At 42.9% G+C, this 26,336-nt stretch overlaps 1 protein-coding gene across 2 annotated transcripts in view; it reads left to right on the top strand.

Moving 5' to 3' along the window:
• Window positions 1–211: 211 nt before the first annotated feature.
• The window catches only part of EIF4B (eukaryotic translation initiation factor 4B), a 53,119-nt gene continuing 26,994 nt past the window's right edge, over window positions 212–26,336 (top strand). The window contains exons 1-4 of one of the 2 annotated variants that reach the window (XM_089691477.1): window positions 212–281; window positions 17,556–17,753; window positions 19,189–19,397; window positions 24,646–24,762. In XM_089691477.1, the coding sequence (XP_089547603.1) occupies window positions 269–281; window positions 17,556–17,753; window positions 19,189–19,397; window positions 24,646–24,762 (537 nt within the window). In that variant the 5' untranslated portion in view covers window positions 212–268. The remainder of the gene's footprint in view (window positions 282–17,555; window positions 17,754–19,188; window positions 19,398–24,645; window positions 24,763–26,336) is intronic. The other variant, XM_089691479.1, reaches the window with a different exon arrangement.

Here is a 26,336-nt window from a genome sequence, read left to right as displayed (position 1 = left end):
ATAACGAACAGTAACGTTCTTCACGAGCATGCTGACATCTAAATAAAGCATGCCTTTCTTTTAGGTCACTGCTGCAAACCAGCAATGCAAACTACAGCTCCTGGCGGTGTCTCATGATTCCAATAACAAATATGGCGGCTCGTACAGGACGTTTCCATTGCGTCATGACGTCAAGCGGCCGCTCTCTTTCCTTCGTTGGATAGACCCGGCGCTGCGGACACGTGACCGTCTCATCCGGGTCTTTGCGTTCTTTCACACTCGGCCCAACATGGCAGCTTCAGGTGAGTGTGTTAGAGGGAAGGGGGGTCGCAGCCGGCGTTGGCTTCGCGGCGGGTCGTCAGCCTTCATCTTCCCCGTCCGTGCTGCTCAACGCCCGCCCTGCCTACCCACCTACCCCGTGTGCCTGGCGGCGGGTGGGGGGAGGCGCTGCGCGGAGAGACACGCTGCATAATCCCGGGGCTGGCCCAGGCCGCACCCTGTCTGTGTGAGGTGATTAGCGCGGCCCGTAGGCCGGAGTGGAGGGACGTGTGGGGGCCCGGCGCCGGGTGTAGAGGGGAGGCCTAGGGATGCCAGCTGTGCTCTACAGCCGGGACGTCCCATGTGTGTGAGAGCTCCATATAGCCGCCTTCCCTCCATTTCCTCCAATGGAATCCTCATCCCCGGCTGTTCCCGTGTTACATGGACGGTTATGTGGTGATGACCTCACCCGGCTCCCTCTACTCATGGATGGGGATAGAGAGGTGGCAGTGTGAGGCGTCATGGAGCAGCCATGCTGGGGGGAGGACATGCAGCCTGTGCTCCTCTCCTACAGGCCCAGTAGGGGGGGCGCTGGAGGTGGAATTATTCTCCCCCTCCCTACTTGTTGTGGTACACAGGCCTAGGCAAGGGGTGTCCTGCCTCCAGTCCGGCCTGGCCATGGAATCCCCGCCCCCAGGAGGTCAGCAAGGCCTGGAAGACACGTCAACAATCGGCACCAGGCCGGCCTGCCTTCCTCCTTCCAGATCTGCAGGAAGTGTACACACAGGCACTGCGACATTGCTACAATTGGAGTTCATGCACAGCTGGGTCAGCATGGCTCTGTGTGTGGTGTGCACACCGCTCCCCTCTGGGCCTCCTTCACACTGTCAGCCCTGTGTTTACGTGTCTGTGGAGGATAATCCGAATCCCAGAGATGCAAGTGATCATTTTCAGTGGGACAGTTCACACTGAACGCTCACCTGTGTTTAGCTGCCTTCAGTTTAGTTGGTTCAGAGAAAGGAGAATTCTCTGTGTCCAGGATCCAATTAGAAAGTCGGATAAAGGCAGTTTATAGCCCTTTTTGCCTGGGTTAACGTGTGCGGTATATTGCATGTGATTCACACAGGAACCTCACCGCATTCCTGTGCAAGTCACATGCGATTTATGTGCGGTGCGATCAGAACTGTACATTTTGTATGGCTCTATTCGCACCGCACCAAAAAACGTGCAGGACCCTTTTTTGGGGAATTGGATCGCATGGGTATTCACACCTACGCGATCGGATTCTGCACATCGCACTGCATTTTGCGGACCGTTTTCATGATGTTGTTAACATACACACCCGCAGCGGGTACCTTGATGCAGAGAATACAACGAGGCAAAAACCTTTGAGTTTAGAACCAATTTAAGGGTCTGTTCATGCCAGCCCCTTCATTACGTAACTGCATTGTTGAAGCCATGTTTACTATTTTTTTTAAATCAAACTTTAACCACTTGCCCTCCCAGAGGATTTACCCCCCTTAATGACCAGGCCTCTTTTTGTTACTTAGCACTGCACTAATTCAACTGATAATTGCGTGGTCATGCAATGCTGCACCCAAACGAAAGTTATGTCCTTTTTTTCACACAAATAGAGCTTTCTTTTGGTGGTATTTGATCACCTGTGCGCTTTTTATTTTTTGCGCTATAAACAGAGACCGAAAATTTTGAAGAAAAACTATATTTTTTACTTTCGGCTACAAAAAAATATATAGTAAATTCAGTTAGTTATAAATTTAGGCCAAAATGTATTCTGCTACATGTTTTTGGTAAAATAAAAATCCCAATAAGTGTATATTGATTGCTTTGTGTGAAAGTTATAGTGTCTACAAACTGTTATAGATACTGCAATTTACACCATTTTTTTTGCTATACAGCGCTGCGCTAGTTTGTGCAATAGTTTGCGCATTCAGTATGGTACATAAATGAAATTTTTGTGTCCCTTTTTCACACAAATAGAGCTTTCTTTTAGTGGTATTTGATCACCTGTGCGTTTATTTTTGGCACTATAAGCGAAAAAAGTTTTGAGAAAAAACTTTTCTTTTAAAAAAAAAAACAATATTTTCTCAGTTAGTCATAAATTTAAGCCAAAATGTATTCTGCTACATGTTTTTGGTTAAAAAAATCCCAATAAGTGTATATTGATTGCTTTGCGTGAAAGTTATAGCAACTATGGTATAGATAATGGAATTTACACAGCTTTTACTTTCTGACTGTCCCTCACATTTCTTGAGGTGCTAAAATACCAGGATAGTACAAACACTCCCAAATGACCCCTTTTCAGAAAGAAGACACCCTAAGCTATCTGCTGAGAAGCATATTAAGTCCATGAAAGATTTTTTTTTTTCCACAAGTTTCTGGAAAATGACAAAAACACATGACACAAAGTTGTCATTTAAATTATATCACGCACAAGCCATGGGTATATGTGTGATTACACCTCAAAATACATTCTGCTACTTCTATCGAATATGGGGACACCACATGTGAGACTTTTTGGGAGCCTAGCCACATACAGGAGCCTGAAATCCAATGACCACTTTGAATGCCTAAAGGTGCGTAACGTCCTCATTTCACTTCCTAAGGAATATAAAAAGAGGCATGGTGAGTATTTTGCAGATCTCATTTTTTTCTCACAAGGTTTTGAAATATAAAAAAGGAAAGAAAAAATGTTTTTTTTTCTTCATTTTCCAAAAACTTGTGGTAAAAAAATAAATTTTTCTGTTGATTCAACATACTTCTCAGCAAATAATTTGGGGTGTCTACTTTCCAAAAAGGGGTAGTTTTGGGGGGTGGGGGCATTTTATGCGCAGCATTAGAAGTTTATGCCACACATCACTCACTCTTCTAACCACCTGAAGATCAAGCCTTTTGACACTTTTTGTTCACATGAAAAAAAAAATCTGTATTTTTTGCTAGGAAATTAATTTAAACCCCCCAAACATTATATATTTTTTTAAAGCAAACAATTTGTGTGTGCTGCAATTTTTTTTTATGTCACACAGTACTTGCGCAGCGATTTTTCAAACGCAATTTATTTTTTAAAAATACACTTTTTTTTACTTTTAATGCACAAAAAATGCACAAAAACACAATATATTGGCCAGTTATTTGGTACGATATAAAAGATGATGGTATGCAGAGTAAATAGATACCAAACATGACATGCTTTAAAACTGTGCATGCCCCATGCAATGGCGACAAACTGTATACGTTTTTAATATCCGTAGGTTTTAAAAGTTTTAAGCCTTTACCAGCTACCATTTTAGATTTACAGAGGAGGTGTCGTGTTAAAATTACTGCCCTTGATCTGACGTTAACGGTGATACCTCACATGCATGGTGCAACTGCTGTTTACATACAGGCACAGGGTCAACGCTCGTGCACACAGGTGATTTTTACACTGTCCCTTTCATTTTTTTTATCACTTTTAATACTATCACAGGAAATGCAAATATCTCCTATAACTTCAATGGACATTGTCATATATTCTTTTGAGAAATCTGGGGTCTATCAGACTCTAGATATCTCCTCTGCCCTTACATTATCTAATCAAACCAAGATCGGTGTGATCAGATGTTTTCCCAATTTACAAATGGCGCTGTTTATATGCTATGAATGAAAAAGAGAAGAAATCTCTGCCAGAAAAAGTGTGGTATTCCCATCTTTAGAATATACCACCCTGCATCCACCCACTTCTAATGGTGGGCATACATTAGGGCGCATGGTGCCACATGCGCCAGTTCCAAGATTGTACAAATGTCTAAATAGTAGCGCGCTTGAATAAAAATTGTCCACGTATAAGTGGTACCCCATATGGAAAAAGAATGGCACCAAGTCCCAAACTATCTTTCCACTACTCCCCATGTAGTCTGGGCATCCGGGGGGCTCCACGTGACTATCTTTTTTTTTTCCTCGTAAATCTGAAACTTATATGTATTGCCTGTTGCCCTCTCACAGGTCTTCTACATCTTGACCCCATATCTGGCACGCTTGCTGTGGAGAAATTGAATGCAACGCGGCCAGAAAAATTAACGAGGGACTCATCAATGCAGATTTTTTGCTGGAGAGTATAGACATCTGCAAATGTTTGGTTAAGGTGATTTACGAAGGGCTGAATTTTGTAGAATCGGTCAAATTCAGGGTCACCTCGAGGACGACAGGGTGTTGTCGTTAAAATGCATTAAACACATTATACTCTCATATCTATGCCTGGCCATGGCAGCAGAGAACACGGGCATGTGATGAATTTGGGCTGTGAACCAATACAACCGCAATTCATTTTTTTTTTTTTTTTGTAATGCCCATGTTGAGGGTTAGGTCCAAAAAAAATGTAAATTCGGAAACCGTTATGGGTTTCCATGCGAATGGTTTGGCAAGGTTTGAATTTGGGTTGGCGGTGATAAATTGTGTATATAAATTGCTTTGATCCACAATCAAGGCATAAAGATCTTCTGTGAAAAACAGCTCCAAAAAAATCAAGGGGAGTAGTTACATTTGCTGGGGAAGTATGGGTGCTGCAGAATTTGTGGGCTGCCAATTGGCGTTTGCAAGCACATCTGGAAGGATACTATGGGCTCTACGGGCCTGTGTGCAAATTCTTGGTGGTTGCGGGACAATTCTTGTGCTCGCCACTGTACCAGCTTGTACTGCACTTATGGGACTTGCCACGTCACCAAGTCATACTGCAGTGCTGGTATGTGAAAGACCAGGATGTACTAGGCCGATGGTGCTCGCCAGTTCACCAAAAGGTAGCGTGGCACTTGTACTGGCTCTCTGCTGCATATGAGAGTCATCAAAATTTACCGGCAAGTGCCAACAGAGATCAGGCCTGATTCTGCAAACACTGCGGTTTTGTGTGCAATGTATCAAGTGACAGTGACCTACTGACACTGCACTTTCTGGGGAGGGGGGGGGGGGGTAAGCATAGGGGCTAAACGCAGGTGCCTGGGCTGATCCTGCTAACGCTCTGTTTTTGGGGACACTATACTAATGTGAACGTTGATATAGTGCTGATCTTGTCAAAGATATTGATCCGTTCGGACACTATACAAGCAATGGAGGTTTGTGTATGAGTGTGTTCCAGGTAATCAAGGGGTTAAATGTGATTACTGGTGTACTTACAGGCAATCTGACGCTATCTGGGAGGGCGTGGAAACAAAGAGCACGATGTGATTTTGCGCACCCGTGCCGCCTTGTAGCAGTATTTCTGCTATAGAGCGGTCAGGAAGCGGATACAGAAGCGGTTTGTGTTACGGCGCTGCACTACTTTAACTAACAACTGCGCGGTCATGCAATGCTGCACCAAAATTAAATTAACATCCTTTTTTTTTTTTCCCCCCCATGAATTGTGCTTTCTTTTGGTGTTATTTGATCACCTGTTCCTTTTTATTTTTTGCGCTATTAAGGAAAAAAAATTTTTTGAGAGAAACCATTTTTGGGAGTTTTTGCTATAAAACGTCCAGTAAATAAATGTAAAAATCTAATTTCGTCATAAGCTTAGACCAAAATGTATTCTGCGATATGTCTTTGCTAAAAAAAAAAATCCCAATACTTGTAAATTAATTGGTTTACGTGAAAGTTACAGCATTTACAAATGGCGGTATAGATACTGTTTTTTGTTTTTTTGTTTTTTTACTAATAACGGCGATCAGCGACTTATGGCCGGACTGAGGCGGACATTCTGAAACTGGGGGAACTGACTTGAGGTCACTGACATCCCCAGTGACACCAATAGTGATCAGTGCAAAACAAAGCATACTAGGGGGGAGGGGGATTTTGCTTCACTGTAAGCACACTGATCGAGACAGGTGAGCTCAGCCATCCAAATCAGTGTGCCCAAACTGAAAGGGAGGAGAGATTATTTATTAATACTAATAAAGGTGGCGATCAGCAACTTATGAGGGGACTACGGCGGACATTCTGACACCGGGGGGAACTGACTTGGGGTCACTGACATCCACATTGACACCAATACAGTAATCAGTGCAAAAAAACCCCACTGACACTGTACTAATGGCACTGGGGAGGAAGGGTTAACATTTGGAGGCAATCAAAGGGTTAACTGTGTGATGGGAGTGTTTTACTAGGGGGCGGGCTGTGTGCTTCACTGTAAACAATGCAGCCCTCCTCCCTGTCAGTGTTTGTAGCACCAGGTGATTGACTCCCGGGGCTGCGATCGGCGGCGCGGGTAGGGCGGTCTCGCACCTCGGGCGGGCCCCCTACCTCGAAATGCAGGATGATGTTCATAAACCTGATCCTGTGCACAGGGGCTGCCTTGCCGCATTACAGTCAGGTCCATAAATATTGGGACATGGACACAATTCTAACATTTTTGGCTCTATAGGCTCTATACACCACCACAATGGATTTGAAATGAAACGAACAAGATGTGCTTTAACTGCAGACTGTCAGCTTTAATTTGAGGGTATTTACATCCAAATCAGGTGAACGGTGTAGGAATTACAACAGTTTGCATATGTGCCACTCACTTGTTAAGGGACCAAAAGTAATGGGACAGAATAATAATCAAACTTTCACTTTTTAATACTTGGTTGCAAATCCTTTGCAGTCAATTACAGCCTGAAGTCTGGAACGTATAGACATCACCAGACGCTGGGTTTCATCCCTGCTGATGCTCTGCCAGGCCTCTACTGCAACTGTCTTCAGTTCCTGCTTGTTCTTGGGGCATTTTCCCTTCAGTTTTGTCTTCAGCAAGTGAAATGCATGCTCAATCGGATTCAGGTCAGGTGATTGACTTGGCCCTTGCATAACATTCCACTTCTTTCCCTTCAAAAACTCTTTGGTTGCTTTTGCAGTCTGCTTTGGGTCATTGTCCATCTGCACTGTGAAGCGGCGTCCAACGAGTTGTGAAGCATTTGGCTGAATATGAGCAGATAATATTGCCCGAAACACTTCAGAATTCATCCTGCTGCTTTTGTCAGCAGTCACATCATCAATAAAAACAAGAGAAGCAGTTCCATTGGCAGCCATACATGCCCACGCCATGACACTACCACCACCATGCTTCACTGATGAGGTGGTATGCTTAGGATCATGAGCAGTTCCTTTCCTTCTCCATACTCTCTCTTCCCATCACTCTGGTACAAGTTGATCTTGGTCTCATCTGTCCATAGGATGTTGTTCCAGAACTGTGAAGGCTTTTTTAGATGTCATTTGGCAAACTCTAATCTGGCCTTCCTGTTTTTGAGGCTCACCAATGGTTTACATCTTGTGGTGAACCCTCTGTATTCACTCTGGTGAAGTCTTCTCTTGATTGTTGACATTGACACACATACACCTACCTCCTGGAGAGTGTTCTTGATCTGGCCAACTGTTGTGAAGGGTGTTTTCTTCACCAGGGAAAGAATTCTTCGGTCATCCACCACAGTTGTTTTCCGTGGTCTTACGGGTCTTTTGGTGTTGCTGAGCTCACCTGTGCGTTCCTTCTTTTTAAGAATGTTCCAAACAGTTGTTTTGGCCACGCCTAATGTTTTTGCTATCTCTCTGATGGGTTTGTTTTGTATTTTCAGCCTAATGATGGCTGGCTTCACTGATAGTGACAGCTCTTTGGATCTCATCTTGAGAGTTGAGAGCAACAGATTCCAAATGCAAATAGCACACTTGAAATGAACTCTGGACCTTTTATCTGCTCATTGTAATTGGGATAATGAGGGAATAACACACCTGGCCATGGAACAGCTGAGAAGCCAATTGTCCCATTACTTTTGGTCCCTTAACAAGTGGGAGGCACATATGAAAACTGTTGTAATTCCTACACTGTTCACCTGATTTGGATGTAAATACCCTCAAATTAAAGCTGACAGTCTGCAGTTAAAGCACATTTTTTTGTTTCATTTCAAACCATTGTGGTGGTGTATAGAGCCAAAAATGTTAGAATTGTGTTGATGTCCCAATATTTATGGACCTGACTGTATATGTACTGTGGGCGGTCCCCTAGTGGTTAATGAAATGTTACCCGGTGACATTTCATTAAGTTCTCTTGGCTTCCATTCCATGTGAGGCACTTGATTGCCTCGCACTGCACTATGTTAAAATGATGGCTCATTGTACTTTTTTCAGTGCACGCTGCTTGTTTACCACCACAATGTGATGGTGAGAAGGCATTTTGCAGTGGGACTGCGGCCGAAGAGCTACCCAACATACAGTAGTCCCACTGCACCTGGTGTAAATGGGCCCTTAAACCAGGAAAGGATGATCTGGGAAGCATATGGGCTTGTTTACATTTGCTTTGCCCTCTGTGCAGCAAATTCATTATGGATTTTACAGGTTACTGAGAGGCAGCAATATTACCACTTTGCTGCCTGTTTTAACCCTGTAAATCCTGCACCACTGTGCCGCAACCATGTGCATTGAGCGCAGTTGTGGTCTGGCCTCATTAACTTGAATGGATCATGTTCAGTGGTGGCACAGCCCACCGAGTACAAAAGGGGGTATAATTCTTGAAGCAGAGCTCAGTCATTTGTTTACCCCCCCTCCCCCCGCTGCAAGTGTAAATAAGCCCTGTGTATCCTTCCCAGATAATTTCTTCTGTGTTTAGAAAAGCTAAACACCGGAGTGCCTGTGTGAATGAGACTTCAAACTAGCTGCACACATTAAGATCTTGTTTACACTTGTGGCAAGGGTCCCTGCTCCTCAAAATAGCAGTCTGCACTCGTATCACGTTTCGGGAGCATTTGACAGGTGATGAGGATGCGATTTCTCACCTTTTTACTACGTGCTTTAACTCCTAAATACTTGCACTACTGCATACGCTTGCAGCAATGCCCCATTCTCTTGAATAGGTCAGTGGGCAATAGTGCCCGCCAAATGTGACAGAGGATATCATTTTGCCACTGTTAAGCATCACAGCTGCTGCCTTCACAGCTTACGGGGAAATGGAGTGGTGGTAAAACTGTGGCTAAGCCGCATGTTTTTACTGCATCCCCAACTGCAAGTGTAGACAAGTCCAAAAACATTGAATTTTGTGTACCTTGTGACTAGTAGTGTACTGCTGTGTTTATATATACTTGCCAGCTTGTGCTCACAGTAGGTAAGCACACAGTGACATGTGAGTGTATCAGGAGGCAAGACATGTCTCCGGAGAATGTGGTTTGACCATTTTTGCATATACATGCATGGATTTTGGCACACGTATGTATAATTATGTTATGAGAGAAACTTGGGTGCTGGGTTGCAGTGCAGTCTGTATTCACCTCAGTCTGGAAGCACATGTTCACTGAATACTGATGCAACACCTGATTCAATGTTGACTTTTAGATTACGTTGTGCTCGTGGTGCACTGACAGTTGTCCTCACAGTGCCCATTACAGTACATAATAGAAAACATGTATATATGTTTGTTAAACAAGTATTAGGTTGCAGTGTACACATTAATATGCTGCATTTTATGTTCTCAAAATCATTAAAGTGCATTGAGTTGTAGCTTGACTAAAGTAGAAAGGACCTTTGCTGCCAGGCATGGTGGTTCATTTTTCATGGTCTTTCTTGCAAGCACAAGAACAGAGGTTGCTACTTCAGTGGGAAGACTTTGTAGAATGGGTTTATTAGAAATTGTGCATTTTGGACAGTTTAAAGTTTATGCAGATTGTAAAAAAGTAGATTTGTATTAACACAAGTGGAAGGAATGGCATGGTACTTTTCTGTAGCAGAAATGCTTGTCTAGAGGAGAAGTCGATGGCAGCAGCTAGTCCCCAATTTCCAAGGCTTGTTTACACTTAGTGCCCTCTGGAGATCAATCCGCGTTGGCACATGCTTGCAGCGTTACCCCTATTCGATTGAATAGGTTACGTTTGGTGGGCGGTACTGCTCACCAAATGGAGCAGTGGGTATATATTTTTCCACAATGCAGTGCACCGCAGCATGTGTTACACCCCCATCAGCAGGAGGGGGAGTGTCTGGGGAACCATTAAAATAAGGTCCAGCCATGTGTTTTTACATGTGTCTCAGAAATCTATGGGGAGGGAGGGGAGGACAACTTCTGCTTCTGATCACCTAGGTGATTGCAGCGGAACTGGGGGTGGGTACCTGTCAAATTCGGGTACCCACCTCCCCCCGCTCCCCAAATGTGCCAATCCTTAACGGGGAGCAGGGGACAAAGACTAAAAGCGGAACTTCCCCTTTTGGGTGGAGGTCTGCTTTAAGGTAAGCTTATCCCCTTCGCTGCCAGAGCCATTTTTGCTTTTAGATCATTTTAGGCCTGAAGATTACACAAAAACCCCAAACGGGTTTGAAAACAGTCAGCCTAGAGAATAAAATAGTGTTATTTCTAATTTTTTATACCACGTGATATTATTGCAAAGGTATAAGAAATGCAAAATTTCCGTAAAAAGCGCATGAAAGGGAATTTTATGGCAAACAAATGCAATAAATTACCCAAATTTACTGGTAAAATATAACAAACGAGGTTGTGCTGGGTAAATAGACACTCAGCATGCTAAACCTTAAATTTTTCTGCACCTGTAAAATTGCGTTAAACTTCAGTATCCTATATTTTTTATAGACAATGCTTCAAATGCCCCATAAAGGTAATCAATTTAGTGTTACGGAGGAGTTCTGGTGCTAGAATCCTTGCACTCACTCCAGTGTGTGGTGATATGTAACGTGTATCGCAATCAACGTTTTCATGTGTAGTCGCCTCAATGTGTGCGTTTACGTGTGTGTGTGTGTGTGTGTGTGTGTATATATATGGGTGGGGCTCCATTTTATTTTTTTATGGGGGAATGTTATGTGCTGGGGTGTAAAATTTTTTTTTTTAACTTAGTGTTACTAAACCCAGGACCCTGTATTCACTATATTTAGTCTCCCACAGTACACAGAACATGTACGTGAAATTATTTTAGTAAATATAAACTGCTAAATACATTTTCTCATCAGAAGTTAAAGCAGTCTGGTGACTTCAGCAGAGCACTGGTTAAAGCTTGTAGGAGTTGTTTTCTTTCTGCTGTAGGAAGATGCAAAACTCCTGACACTCTGTACAGTGATGATTGGCCTCGTGCTGATCACATGCACTCCCAAGAAAAAAAAAAAAACACCCCTCTAGCAATACACACTGAGCATGTGCATTTGGCTACTGGTTCAGTCTGTCTTATTAGGTGGACATCTGAACAAGAGGAGGGGCAGAGAAGTCAGGATCAAACAGCTTTTTTACACAATGCAGAGGTCTAACCCCTTAGGTTCCACAGTGAGTATAACAAACATGCTTTACTGCATATACAGACTGATTTTACTGTTGTGGGTTTAGTAGAACTTTAACTTTTTTTTTCATCACACAGGGGATACACAGTCTTTTGTGAGATGGTTTTTTGGTGACAGGGTCTCCTTGAGACATGCAGGGTTTAAGAGACCCTGCATGTCTCCTCTATTCTAGCCAGGAAAGTGACAGCCATGACCCTGAAGTGACGTCACCTTCCAGGTCAGGTCCTCTCTCCCCTCCACTGCCGGCACCTACCATGGCTCTCTTTGGGAATGGAAGCTCACCAGCTTTGGGGGGGGAGGGCACTGTCACCAGGGGCTGTGGAATCAATCAGTGGCAGCGGAGCGCCCTGACTGCTTCCACCTGACAGGTTGGAGTCTGCCTGTCCATTTTATACACAATCTGGTTTGTGTATAAAACCCCCTGCTGTCAGGTTTGTATGGCTCACAGACCTGGCAGTGAAATGGTTTAAGGATAAGTTCACCTTTGGCAACATGTTACATGTTCCACCTGTTTATATGTAATAGTTTGCTTTAAAGGATAGCTAAACTCAAGAACAAAAATTTAATATATTGCAGGTTACAGGCCTTAGATGTGGTGGCTGCATTAGTTTTTTTTTTTTAATTTTATTTTACAAGCAAAGAACTTTTTAGCAAGTACAGAAAATACATGTTGATGTTGTCAGGAATGTGGTGTGCTTTGAAACCACCTGTGTTTTGTGAGCTGTACTGAAGAATATCTTCCTTCCTAGCAATTTACTGCAAACTACCAATTGCCCTGCCCCCTCATGTAATGGATATGAAAAGATAAGAACATGTTTGTAGTCCATATCAGGAGAGCTGCTTGGGGTAACAATCATTTGATCCCTCAATCAGTGTGTTGGGGGAGTGATAAAGGGACCCAGGGAAAGTGTTATTTGCAGGATTACCAGGTGAAAATAAAGCAAAAACAGCTTAAAAAAAAGAAAATGAATGCAACCACCACACCAAGGACTAGTGTACGGCAGAATATTGATTTTGTTTAGATACACTTTTTAAAGACAAGTGTCTTTGAAATACATAAAAGTGGAAACACAACAGCTGTGTGAATTTTTCAGTGCGCTGTCTGCTTTTGAAGGGAACAGCTGCTGCGTTAGGTTTTTGAAAGGTTTGCATTATGTTTTGCTGTGCCAGATGCCTTAGTACTAGACTGTTTGTATTTTACTTTTGATTCCGTTTAAAGGTGCCTAGCATGGATATTCCCTGTGCATCCACACTAAGGTGCGTATACAGCTGCTTTTTTGCTTTTGGCACATGTCATGTTCTAGGAACTGTCTGTAGAATTTCCTTCTTGCACGTTCTATATCTGTACAGTGGGGTGATATGTCAAGTGTGGGCATATAGAGTTGCCTGTGTTGCTGAGCATTTAGTGACCATGTTGTTAGTATCTCATATTGGTAACAGCTTCTCCTTTCAAGTTTTATACCTTTTTTATTGTTGCAAGTGCTATTTTATTTGATTAGTTTGTCATTTGTTTCTAACATAGGATCTTTGGTAGGGGCAGTCATTGTCTCTAAGTGTTGGTTGTATGCTGTGCATTAAAATAAACACACATTCATGTTTACTGAAGGCCTCATGCATATAGGGCAATTTTGCAGCCACTTTTAGGTGCATCAGAGGTTGTGGTGTTTTTTACTGGTTCCAAACGGCCATCCATATCATCCTATGTGTCCATGCACACATAGACTTTTAGTAGCAGTAACGTTTACCAGGGCCAGTGCGTCCAGGAGTAGCAGTGTTTTGGCAGAAAAAACTGACAGCTCCTAAACCCTATTAAACGCTCCTAAACGCCAGTGCCCAGCATTTAGCAGAGGTTTTTTTTTTGCCTGGCAAGGAAAGGGCTGGGAAGCCAGCTGCCCCCATTTTTAACAACGGACAAGTCATCAGCTGTCAGTGGGATTCACCAACCCCCCCAGGTTCTTTGGGTCCTTATCCAAGCATGTAGCCTGGCAGGTCAGGAAAGGAGAGGGAGAGACGAGCGAGCACCCCCCCCCCCCCCAAATACCATCCCAGACCACATGCCCTTAACATGGGGGGGGGGTTCCTTGGGGCATTGGGGACCACAGGTGGTTGTGGGCAGGGGCTTATCAAAATCTGGCAGCCCTCTTTAAAAACAAAAAGGGTGCAATCTTTATCGATGTTCCCCTCGCACACATTCCTGGAAGTACGGCTCGTCAATGGTGGGGGCTGTAGCGACTACCAGCTGGGACTGGAAACCTCATAGGCAAACGTACAAATTCGCCAGCAAAAAAGCTTTTTATTGCAAGAAGATCACATCACAAAAAGTGCAATGTTTCAGAGCCACTCAGGACCCTTTTGTCAAGCAAGCACATGCCTACTCGTTCACCAAAAAAGTGTAAGAGGTAAATAAAAACAAGCTTTTGACCTTTATTTAGTCCTTTATTAAAAAATCAAAAATGAAAAGAAAATTTCCCCCAGTGTAGAGCCATTGTCAATCATGATGCCCACCATCACCACTTACCCAAAAAAAGAAAATCCTCCAGTCCCGACGAAGGCTCCTGCTGTCTGGCAGCTCCGCCATATGGCAATATGGCCTAAATAACCAAGGGACAGGGTCATCTGGTGATGGCACGGGGCATGCTGGGTTGGTGACTTCTCTACACCAAGGGACATTTTTTTTAAAATAAAGTGCTTGTGTTTTTATATACCTTTTTCTACACTGTTTTGGTGAATGACTATGTGGCATGCCAATTTAAAAAAACTAATCTTGGCATGGGGTTCCCCTTCCATACCAGACTCAAAGGGCTTGGTATGAATTGGGGGGACCCCCATGCCGGGGTTTTTTTTTTTTTTACTACATTCAGTTGTTGAGGGGGGTGGCTGGCTCCCCGACCCTCTCCTTAACAATGGCCCTGCTTCTTAACGCTGAAGCAACTAAACGTATCTTACACACTAGGCTAAACGCCACCAAAGAAATACTAAAATCTTAGTGTTTTTTTTGTCCACTTCTAAAGCAGTTTTTTTTAGCTTCTCTAGTGTGCATGAGACCGAAAGAATATGCACACCCTCACCTTTGTATAACAACCCGTTCGGTTAAATAGACCTGAAAGGCAAAAGATTTGTGTATACATATAAAAAAGGTGTATATTTATTTTTATTAGTGATCACACCCTCTGTTCTTAGCTGAACCCTTGTGCTAGGGCAGGACAAACAGCAGTACACTGATCTTCCCAGTGAATGGCTTTGCAGGGGGGTGGGTGGGGCAGTCAGCACAAGTCTGGTCAATGGATTAGCTCCCAGCACAGCCAGAAAACTGACCATGCTGTACCCTCATGCCTAGTGTGGTCCGTTTTTATTTTAAAAGCAAATGGACTGTCAGGAATACCAGGGATTTTACACAAAGGAAGCAATACAAAGACAATAGGATGCTTTTTTTTTTTTTTACAAGTACATGGAACAGCAGGCACAAATCAGGATTATGAAATGCTGGGGTAACATATTATTTACCACAGCAGTGATTGAATCGAGATATTAGATTGTAAGCTTCAAGGAGCTCCTAACCCTCTTGTATTGAACTGTATCATTGCTGTATTGTCTCCATTTATATTTATATTGTAAAGTGCTGAGCAAACTGTTGGCGCTGTATAAATCCTGTATAATAATTTGAAAATATAGCCAACTGTGATTCACAAGCTGGGTGATAGTTTGCATATTGGGTGGATCTATGAGCACATACTTAAGCAAAAAACAAAAAAAACCTGTGAGCTCATTGTAAAGTTGCATTATTTAGAGGTTGTAATAAAGTTTCGGGATAATAAAAATATGCAAAACACTTTTGCAGGACATGTTTTGTCCCTTTGCAAATGTTCTGTAAGTACAGAAATCCCAAGCAGTGTTGTCAGCCCTGCTCTGTTATGTTTGCTAGAATATAGCACACCTTTCCCTATCTTCCTCTCCTTAACTTTGTGTCCCATAGTCCTGGGGGGGGGGGGGGCTTAGGCAAGTCTGATAAAATGTGGGTAGATGTGTTTGTACAGTGGATATAAAAAATCTACACACCCCTTTTAAAATGTCAGGTTTCTGTGATGTAAAAAATGAGACAGATAAATCATTTCAGAATTTTCTCCACCTTTAATATAACCTATAAACTGTATGACTCAGTTGAACAACAAACTGAAATCTTTTAGGTGGAGGGAAGTAAAAAATAAAAAACAAAAATTTGGTTGCATAAGTGTGCACACCCTTCAACTAATGCTTTGTTGAACCTTTTGATTTTATTACAGCACTCGGTCTTTTTGGGTATGAGTCTTATCAGCATGGCACATCTTGATTTGGCAATATTTGCCCACTCTTCCCAAATCTGTCAGACTGCTAAGGACATCTCCTGTGCACAGCCCTCTTCAGATAACCCCACGATTTTTGATCGGTTTCAGGTCTGGGCTCTGGCTGAGCCATTCCAAAATTTTAATCTTCTGGTGAAGCCATTCCTTTGTTGATTTGGATGTATGCTTTGGGTTGTTGTCAAGCTGAAAGATGAAGTTCCTCTTCATGTTCAGCTTTCTAGTAGAAGTCTGAAGGTTTTGTGCCAATATTGACTATTTGGAACTGTTCATAATTCCCTCTACCTTGACTAAGGTCCCACTTACAGCTGAATAAAAACAGCCCCAAAGCATGATGCTGCCACCACCATGCTTCACTGTGGGTATGGTGTTTTTTTGGTGATGTGCAGTGTTGTTTTTGCACCAAACATATCTTTTGGAATTATGGCCAAAAAGTTTAACCTTGGTTTCATCAGACCATAACACATTTTCCCACATGCTTTTGGGAGACTTCAGATGTGTTTTTGCAGATTTTAGCCGGGCTTGGATGTTTTTCTTTGTAAGAAAGGGCTTCTGATTTTAAACGTGTGTCAATTTGAAGTTGGGGGAAAGTCTTGGTCCATTTGATAAGACCAGCTGAAGTTGTGCCTGTGTCCAAATATATATGTGCGTGTGTGTGTTGAAATGTTCTCTAAGGAGCTAAGTAATGTTTAACGCTGATAATCCTTTAGGTGCATAAACTGTCTGGCTCTCTCTAATAAAAAAAACCAACAACTTTGTTTTTCTTTTTTTTATTATTATTATTTTTTTTTAATTTTTAAATAGCCCATTAAACTTCTAAAATGTATCTGTTTAATGAGCACAGCAGAATGTTTCTGGTTCGCCTGTGTTCATGGATTGTCTCAGGGAAGGGTATTATCTCAAGTTTGGTTCATTGCTGATAGTGAAGAGATGAATTCAAGAAAGATAAACAGTTGCTTTGCTCATTATTTTTCATGTATGGCTTTAGATTATGCTACTTGCATCCTGCATTTCAGAATAGCTTCTGCAGAATTACTCCAAATGTTAAAACGATAGCTTTTGACAGGCATAAACTACACTAAGGCTCCTTGAACACTGGGCAATTTTAATAACGCTGGTAACGTTAGGTGTGTAAAGGCGTCTTTAAAAATTTGATTTTTTTTTTTTCCCCGTGTTTGCATTTTTAGCGGGTTTTTTTTGACAAACAAAAAAATTTTTTTTGATCAAAAAATCCAAAAACGTTGTTTTACTGAGTTTTGCTGCATTTTGCAGTGTTAGTGTTTTTATAGCTAAAAAACTCCTCTAGAAACCCACTAGTTCTGGGGGGGAGGGGGTTCAGCCAAAAAACGCTTATTAGTCTGTGTGCATGGACGCACAGGATAACATGCTGCAGAGTTTATTGGCTGTAGAAAAAAAATATGCCTGTATGTCGTAGGTAAGTGAGTAGCTGGCAGAGGCAGGACCTTCCACAATCCATGAGTGGTAGTGAAAGCAGGGCCCATGCAGCACCCAATTGCCAGTTGTTCATTATTACGGGCTAGGAAAAAGTGTCATCTTGTAAACCATGCTCAAAATTGGGCAGACTAGAGTGCAGCAATCAAAGGGTTTTTCAAGGTCTTGTTTAAAGATGGATTTTTAATTTACAAGAAGGTTTTATTACACACTTATACTTATTAGACTTCCTTTTGGCCTGCTTTAATGTTCTGTTTCCTATACTTCCTTTAGGTAAGAAGAAGAACAAGAAGGGGAAGACCTTTACCCTGACTGACTTCCTAGCGGAGGATGGGGGCAGTGGAGGTGGCGGCGGCGGCGGTGGTGGTGGTGGTGGCAGCGGCGGCGGTGGTGGTGGCGGCGGCGGCGGCAGCACCTATGTACCAAAACCTGTCAACTGGGCAGATGAGACTGATGATTTGGAGGGAGATGGTAAGCAGATTTTGTGTTTATGCTGTTTTTGTTTAGATGTGGATGTTGTGAATTGATATCAGAACAAGTTTTCTGAGCCTAAAAACCGGTTCACATCATAGAACCGCAGTCTGAATACGTTTCTGGTGTGTTTTTGCTGCATTCCGGTGTGTCTTTGGTGCATTCTGTTTGATTTTTCTAGTACAGTTCAGTGCAAAAAATGCAGCATGTTCCTCCCTTTTTTTTTTTTTTTTTTTCTTCCTGGAACTGACCGCACTGGTGTGAACTATACCATTGAGAACCATATACCCTACTATCCATCTGTTTTTGATGCAGAAAAAAAACACACTTGACTGCATGTGGTGTGAACCAGCCCTAAAACTTAAAATGTGATGTAAAAGTGCTTCAATTAAACTTATTTTGTACATTAAAGCAAAGTAACGGGTTGGCTTCATTCCCCAAACAAATATACTTGGATATTCTGTGCCCCCATGCTACTTTGTTTAGTACTGTGAGCTGAAGGAAACCTGATGATATAGGGTGGAGGAGCAAGTGACTAACTCCATGTAACAGTGCTCAATTAATCAACAATGTCACATGAACTACAGCTCCAGCAACTTGGCCTATACAGGACTTTGCTTTCATTCCCAGCAGCTGACAGGTGGGAATGGAAGTTAAGTGTCTGTGGGGTCCACAGTAGTGTGAACCTTTTTTGCTGTGCTTTTCGTAGGTAAAACGCAGATTCACTTTAACTCCTTCCTGCCCTCAATCTGTTTTACATTATTAAATGCTTTGCCCTTCTGTAGACTTCTTGGTAAAAATGAAAGCCTTCAGTTTGCAGATGAACACTGCCACCCTCATACTGAAATGCATTGCCATCTGTTTTAATAGTGTTTAACTTATTTCTATTAATGAAACTGTATTAAACTGTAAAAACATGCCTGCGTTTGGCAGTCTGCAATAAAAACAAATTTAGTGTTTGTTTTTTTTTTGTTTGTTTTTTTAAATAAAACAGCGGACCGATTTAAGCTTTTTATGTTTTTAAAACCTCTAAAGCATGCACCGCATACTAGCACATTGACAGACTTGTCTATGTAAATGGATCCCTCCAGCAGTGCGCTGTCACTACTGACAGGGACTCCATCCAGCCGTTTGCTTGAGCCACAATGACATCACTTGTGTGCATGCGTTCAGTGTGCCATTCATTGAGAGCACAGTGCGCATGCGCCGGTGAAATCACCAGTTGCTACGCATTGGAATATTTCCTAAACCATGTACGTTTAGGAGTTATTCACTGTACCTACAGGTAAGCCTTATTATAGGCTTATCTGTACATACAAGATTAAAAATGAAGTTTACTACCGCTTTAAAATGAGCACTCAGTTTTATGTCTTGGTGGGTAAAAGTAAAATTTACTGAACAGAACTAACACTCTTCTTGTTTAAATACAATTCAGTCTCCACAACATGGCATAGTAATGAAGATGATGCATACAGAGCTCCCCCAATTGATCGTTCAATCCTTCCCACTGCCCCCCGAGCTGCACGTGAACCTAATGTGGACCGAAGTCGCCTGCCGAAAAGTCCTCCCTTCACTGCTTTTCTTGGAAATCTTCCCTATGATGTGACTGAAGAATCCATCCAAAAGTTCTTCAGGGGCTTGAATGTGAGTGTTGGGTATATGATTACCTTATGGTTGTGACATTGTGAGAATAAAGATTGAACAGTTTAGAATGCTTTATCTGATTGCAGTTGTATTTCCACCTATTAAGCTGGTACTATGGATTTCTTTCTCGGTGTGGGACGCAGGAATTTAGAAACTGTTTTTGTTGCCACCTATAGGAAATTGGGACACTGGTAAATAGATTGTAAGCCAGCCCCCATCTCACACACACCTTACTTTTTGCTAATGCACAAGGTGGGCAGTTGCAGTTTCTTTCAGCTCTGCTGTGAAAAGTTTTTGTTGCTAGCTTAACTTTGTGGAATATTTTCCTCTGTTACTATATTCAATATTCCTTACTACATCGCTGCTTGAACTGACTTCTACATAGCGGGTTTCTGATTTTCCTCAGCACTAGCCTTAGAGACCATTGGTTTTTTTAGGCCCTGTGCTCTGCATTGTGGCAATTTGCACACCTTAGTGTACCATGTTAGCCATGGAGCCAATTTCGAAGTATTACACAGCTCAAGGTGTGACCCTTTTTCTGAAGAATCACTTGGTGAGTAAAGCCAGCCAGGCTGAAGCGCTATGCTTTCAACAAATATACTTCCGTTCTGTTTCTATTGCCTGCCCATAGTGACTTGGTCACTTCTGGCTGACTGAACCATTTGTCAGCACTAGTTGCCTTGGTTTGTGAGCACCTGAGGTCTTGTATCACATTGGACCTAGTTGCAATCACTGGCATGGACATAACATGTCTTTGCTAAGAAACAGGACAATCCTGGTGCCACAGGTGGCCTCAAGTACCGTATTTTGTGCTCCATAAGATGCACCTGACCATAAGACGCATCTAGGTTTTAGAGGAGGAAAACAAGAAAAAAATTACTCTGAACCCATGGACTACATAGTACAGGAGATGACCAGAGGCTGCGAACACAGTCCAGGGGATGACCAGAGGCTGCGGACCTTTGGGGAGCAGAGGGGGAAGTGGGTACCCAAATTTGACAGGTACCTGCTCCCACTTCTGTGGAGTTGTCCTCCCTCCCTGTCTTCTGGGATACATGACAGGTCCCAGAAGACTGCTGGACCATTCACAAAGCGCACCGCTTCTCGCGTATGCACATTGGGCAGCCGGTTGTGAAGCCGCAAGCTGTCACAGCCGGGTGCCCACACTAAAGATGCCGGCGCCAGGGAGAGAAGACGGTGAGGACAGTGCTGGACCGAGGAACACAGAAGAGCTGAACGGCCGGCCCGGTATTCTAACGCGGAGGCACTGGGAATTCCGGGCTGGCCGCTCCATAAGCCGCACAGACATTTTCCCCCCATTTTGGGGGGGGGGAGTGCATCTTATGGAGCGAGAAATACGCTAATACTCTAGTGATTCTGGGGACATTTATCCAGTATCCCCAGTAGGAAAGAAAACCAGGCCTTTAATCTGGAACCTGGAGTCCAAATTGTTATAGGGTTGTCATCTTTAGAGTCCTTTGGGCGTGGCCAAGCCTTCCTTCATGTCGGCTCAGGAACTCTTGGTTGTTTGTACTAGACTACTGGAGCATTCTGCCTGCAGGGACTCTTAAGCGTGCTCTGGCACTATTCGGTGAGCCCTTTATTTGAATTGGACATATGGCTTCTGTTACCATATCTGATTAAGATTCAGTCTCAACAGTATCTCAGGATAGACTTTTTTTAAGCATCCCAGTCTCCTGCCATTGATTCAGATTTGCAGTGGATTGTTATAGACCTCGCTGATGCAATGTGTATTGCCCTTCATTTGGAGGATCAACCTGCTATTCTGGGCCTTGGGTCTTTTAGAGCTTCTACATGTGCTAATACTTCTCCACTAGACCTGCTACTTGAGACATTACTTTATACTGACCCTAAAGGATCCTGGGCCCCACCTGAGGGTGTTAGAACTTTCTCCTTTGAGAACGAAATTTTTAAATGGGTGGTCTGTTCCAACCATGGATACACCAGTGACCTGCTTTGATCATCCTTTCACATGGACTTGTCCCCTCCGTTTAGCAGGTTCTGTGCCTGCTCAGTTTTTGTCCATATTTCAACAGCAGCTCCATGTTAGATCTATGAGCGAGATGATCCTCTAATCCATTTTTTAGGTACAGAAAAGATGTGGTTCTCTTCGATTGATTTGTTTTGCCCAGACTTGAATGGACACAGATGTAAACTGATGTACATCCTTTTACATCGGACTGCCCATAGACTTGCATTAAGCTTGCGATCAGTCTGCCTGAAAATCTGATAGGCGGCTTGATTGGGAGGCCTGTGTGAGGGGTGCCTGACAGGAATTCCACTAAACTGGTTGAAGATGTTCTCACTTTGCAGAATTCCACTGACAAGACAGTCCCTCCTTTAAATCCCAGTTTTAATTGACTGATCTGAACCTGTGTTGACAGTAACCTTAAAGTGTCAAACCATAGCAGAAGGTGTAGATTCCCTCCATAAGGGATACCTCTGCCACCAAGAAGGCCCACTTTCATAACGTAGCTGCAACAGTTGTCTAGAACCTTGCGAGATGTATGCTTAGATGCTTGCAACAAAAGCCATTGCAATTAATGGTTGTGCAGATGCACAAAGCACTGTGACTGCATAGTTGGATGCTGATCCTTTACCCAAGCAGTATCTGACCTGATTGGCCTTAGAAGGAAGTTAGGCCCTGCTCTTGACACCGTAATTAGCAATGCCACAGGTTGACAGTGTAAGGACTCATTTCTGGAGGTCTGTGGAGGGTTCTGCGGAATCCTATTGCCATCTCCTTTTGGCAGCAGCCACCTGTAGGCCTTCAGAGCCTAACTGCTGATTAGCTTATAGGGTGTGAAGTCCTCTGAAAAGCTGCTGTCATGAAGGTACACCTTTATTTCAACAAGTGAGGTGCTGTTTGTACTTCCAGACGGTTCCATGGGTCCCTCCTCTCTAAAGGGACTACCTAAACTATAAAGTTGACTGAGAGCAGTTTCTGTGGTTCCCTACTTTGGCAATAGACCTTCATTTTCCTTTGGAGGCACGTGCTACTTTGCGGGGCTTGGTATTTGCTGACAGCCCCAGTGTCCATCTAGCATCCCCATTGTGGGATGCCTAGATGCCCTTCCCTGTAGAGGGTCAGTTCTTTGAACTCTTAGTTCTTAGGGGTCTGCTCTTTATAGACCACGAAGACCCTAGAATGACCCAATAGTTCAGTCAAATGGGGTGGTTTCTTCATCCCACCCTGTGAGAACTTTAGGTATCCGTGTACCTTAAGTCTTGTTCCCCAGAACAGATAGTCCCATCTTTGTTGTTATATCCCACTGTATGTCTTCTTGACCTCTACTCCATTGGACATCCAGATGTTGCAGGATTTTCACCTCTGGGAAGGTTTGGAAGTTATTTTGATAGAACAAGTGACATGGTCACTATGCTGGAAGATCCTGAGTACTACCCCCCGACTACATCTTCTTTACAGGCAATGTATTGACATCTGGCTCTCCTCAATCGGTAGATTCCACTCTGAAGGGACAGGTTTCTGCACCTGGGTGTTCAATTCCTGCATGGCAGTAAGAAATCATTGCTGAATGGCTCTGTGCTCCCTTGGATTATCAGCAGAAAGGGGATGGTGTATTTCCAGAGGCCTTTGTGGTACATGATCACCTGGAAATGAGTTATTTGTTTGTGGCTGAACTGCAGCTTATTGAGGAAGTTTCTCTAGATTCCCTCCCTGGTTATGTCCTTACTTGGGTAAATGTTTTTAGTGGTATGGCTAGGGTTCCTGCCTGTCGCTCCACAACTATGGGTGCTTTGTGGGATCTGATCACCTAGAAATAGACCCTCTTTTCATGGCTGACCTGCAGCCTCTTAAAGTAGTTCCCCTAGATACCTTCCTTGGTTATGTCTTTTAATCTGGTGTATGATAGTATTATTTTTCTGCTTCTTGCCTGTTGCTGCATTACTATGAATGCTTCACTAGACTGGGATGGGTCAGAATATTCTTAGGGCTATGTTCTGTGCTCAAAGTTAGGCAGGCTCTGCAGAGTTCCATTCAGGTCCCAGAAACACCCCTTGATAAGCGTTTTCACCATCCTCTTGTTCTTCTGGGGTTTCTTTGGACTAGTTTGGGGTTGCTGTAATCTCTTTATCCCTGCCTACCCTTGTAGTCCATTGAAGGACACTAGTTCCCATCCCTCTTTTTTTTGCCTGCCCTTGGTCCTGCTTTCTCAAATAACTGAGGTATGCTGAGTTAGTTTTTCTGTTTGCCACTGACCCAAACTGTAAAAGGCAGATGTTTTTACCTTTTTGTAAGAAATTGTAATTCTACTTAGATTAATTCAGGTGTCCATGTCCGACAACACATACCTCACTTTGCTGCAGTTAAAGCAATAAGCTTGGTCAAGAACCACTACAACCTGTGAGTGGATAGAGACAAGGCAGCAGCACACTGAGCTCTTCTCTGTGCTCTACTCCTCCACCCACTAGCTCCCTATGCAAAGTAGTAATTTGATTACAGCACTGCCCCTCCTTCATAAGACATACTGAGGTGCTATAAAAAAAATACATTTAAAGTATACCTGCAATGAGCAAAATATGGGGGGCAGTTTGACTTTCTGAAAATGTTAGTTGCTTGGCTGTGATGCTCACTCTATTATTTTATTATTACTATTACCCTTCAGTCTTTAACCTAGAGTTAGAGAAAAATCCAAGAATGCTTGTTTTGGGTAAGTATTAAAGCTGGAGGATCAGCATGACAACCAGGCATTGGTTATTGTCAGAAGGAATGGTCAGCGATGATGTCTTCAATGTTTCTATAAATGACAGATTTTTTCAAGGATTTTTATAGTAATTCATGACTTAGAAGGGGGATCTTTAATGTTTATCATTTTAAAGATTTTTTTTTTTTTTAAGGCAGTCCATAGAGATGAGTAGTTCTCCAATCCGGAGGATTATGTGTAGGCTGAAATGGATCTCTTTTATTGGCATTCCACACAAACTCCTTGACTAACAAATCTTGGCCACAAAATAGTGTGACATGGATGGTAACTCTTCTTTCCCTGCAGTGAAGAGTGATGACAATGAATAAACATACAAACTTGATTAGTGTGATAGTGAATGTTTATTTCTGGATTATATTACTTTTTTTTTTATCTGTAATAATCCTAGTTATTAGGGTTTGTTTTTAACCAATCACCTTTAAATCTGATTTAGTTATTTTTGGGTGGAGCTGTTCAACTGTAAATGATAATTTTCCTGATTTTCTTTGTTCCTTCTCTAGATTAGTGCTGTTCGTCTGCCCCGTGAACCCAGCAATCCAGAGAGATTAAAAGGGTTTGGTTACGCAGAGTTTGATGACTTGGAATCTCTTCTGCGGGCTTTGAGTCTTAACGAGGAAGTAAGTTAATCTGTGATACCTGATATTTGCCTGCCAGGCTTCCTGTTTGTACAGATGGTGAAGGCATGGAGTCTTGGCCAACCATCCATTTCCAATCTCTGTAGATTTCTCCACTTCAATTAAAATTGGAATTTGGCATATATCCTCACCTGACTGCCTAAGCTGACCAGCTTTGTTCAAGTGGAACTGAACCCACCAAAAGCTAAGCCCAAGAAAATATGACAAAAGAAAAAAGACAAGTCATCAGTATTGCCTCTTGTCTTCCTGCAGCTGATAATTTACCATATTTTGTTTTGAAGTGTGTGTGTGTGTGTGCGTGTGTGGCCATTTTCTTAGAGAGAGGACTTTTCTTCCTCTTATCAAAGCCTCCAGGCATGGAAAACCCTTGGAAATACAGTGGCAACATGACCAAATCTTACCCAGAATGTCCCTGATGATAGATGTATCAGAGCCTTAGATCTCACAAGCAGATATGCACCCTCGTACACCAGGAAGTGCACGTTATTTTTGCAGGAGAAATTCAAGATAAAATGTTTTGTTTTTTCCCAGAGTACTGCTTATGCGTGCAATTAACATTTATAGGTGTTCCCCTATAACGTTTTACGTGAATTTGGTTCACTTTTAGAATTCATGTGAGGCACTTTCACAAAATCTGAGCCAGTTTTTTTCCTGTACACCAAAAGAGTTGATCTTAGCTCTACTTTTATATTCTGTGCATTCAATGCAACACAAGATAAAAGTGGCACAGTTTAGAACTGCCTGTCTACACTTTAGTTGCAACATGCTGTTTCATTATTTATTCCAAATTGGTTGAATTTCTCCTCCCTTGTGTGTCTAAAGGTTGTTAACCTTTAGCAATATGTTACGTGCTACACCTGTATTTAGGGTGTATTATATTACAATGAATCCCTCGCCCCCAGAGTTGCAGTTAAAATCAGCTTGGCTGCGTGGGGCTCTGCATGCATCGTTGCGTCATTTGTTCACAGTGAAATGCCAATGAATAAACTACAAGTCCCGTTTGCCACTGTGGCAGATGGACTATAGGAGTGGTGATCAAAACCTTTGTGGTTCATTGAGATTTCCTGCAGCTCTGAAACTGCCAGCACGAATAGAGGTTTGGGCAGAGAGCTCTAGGAAGTGTCTGCAAGAACCTGACATTGCACACATGATCCACGGTTCACAAGTGCAATGCTGTGCACACTCCTGAGAAAATTAGTGTTACTAAACCCAAACAGTGAAATCAGTCTGTAGATGCAGCAAAGTATGCTTGGTATACTCTCTGTGGTTCCTAAGAGGGTAATCCTTCGAATTGTGTAAAAAGGCTGTTTGATCCAGTTCTCTGATCCTCCAGTGCCCCCACTTATCTCCTGATAAGACCTATCGTGTGGAGACACTCTGCACATACTCAGTTTGGTGTGTATTACTAGAGAGGGTTTTTTTTTTTCCCTTGGGAGAGTGCATGTGATCAGCACAGCACTAATCAGCACTGTCCAGACAGAGGTCAGGCGTCCTGCATCCTTCTAGAGCAGGAAGAAAACTACAAACTTAACCAGTGCTCAGCTGGACATTGATAG

Source organism: Staurois parvus, unplaced genomic scaffold (genome assembly GCF_062004578.1).
Source record: "Staurois parvus isolate SC_StPar_1 unplaced genomic scaffold, SC_StPar_1.0 ptg000562l, whole genome shotgun sequence".
Taxonomy (NCBI): Eukaryota; Metazoa; Chordata; class Amphibia; order Anura; family Ranidae; genus Staurois; species Staurois parvus.
This window is presented reverse-complemented; position numbering and strand designations above follow the sequence as displayed.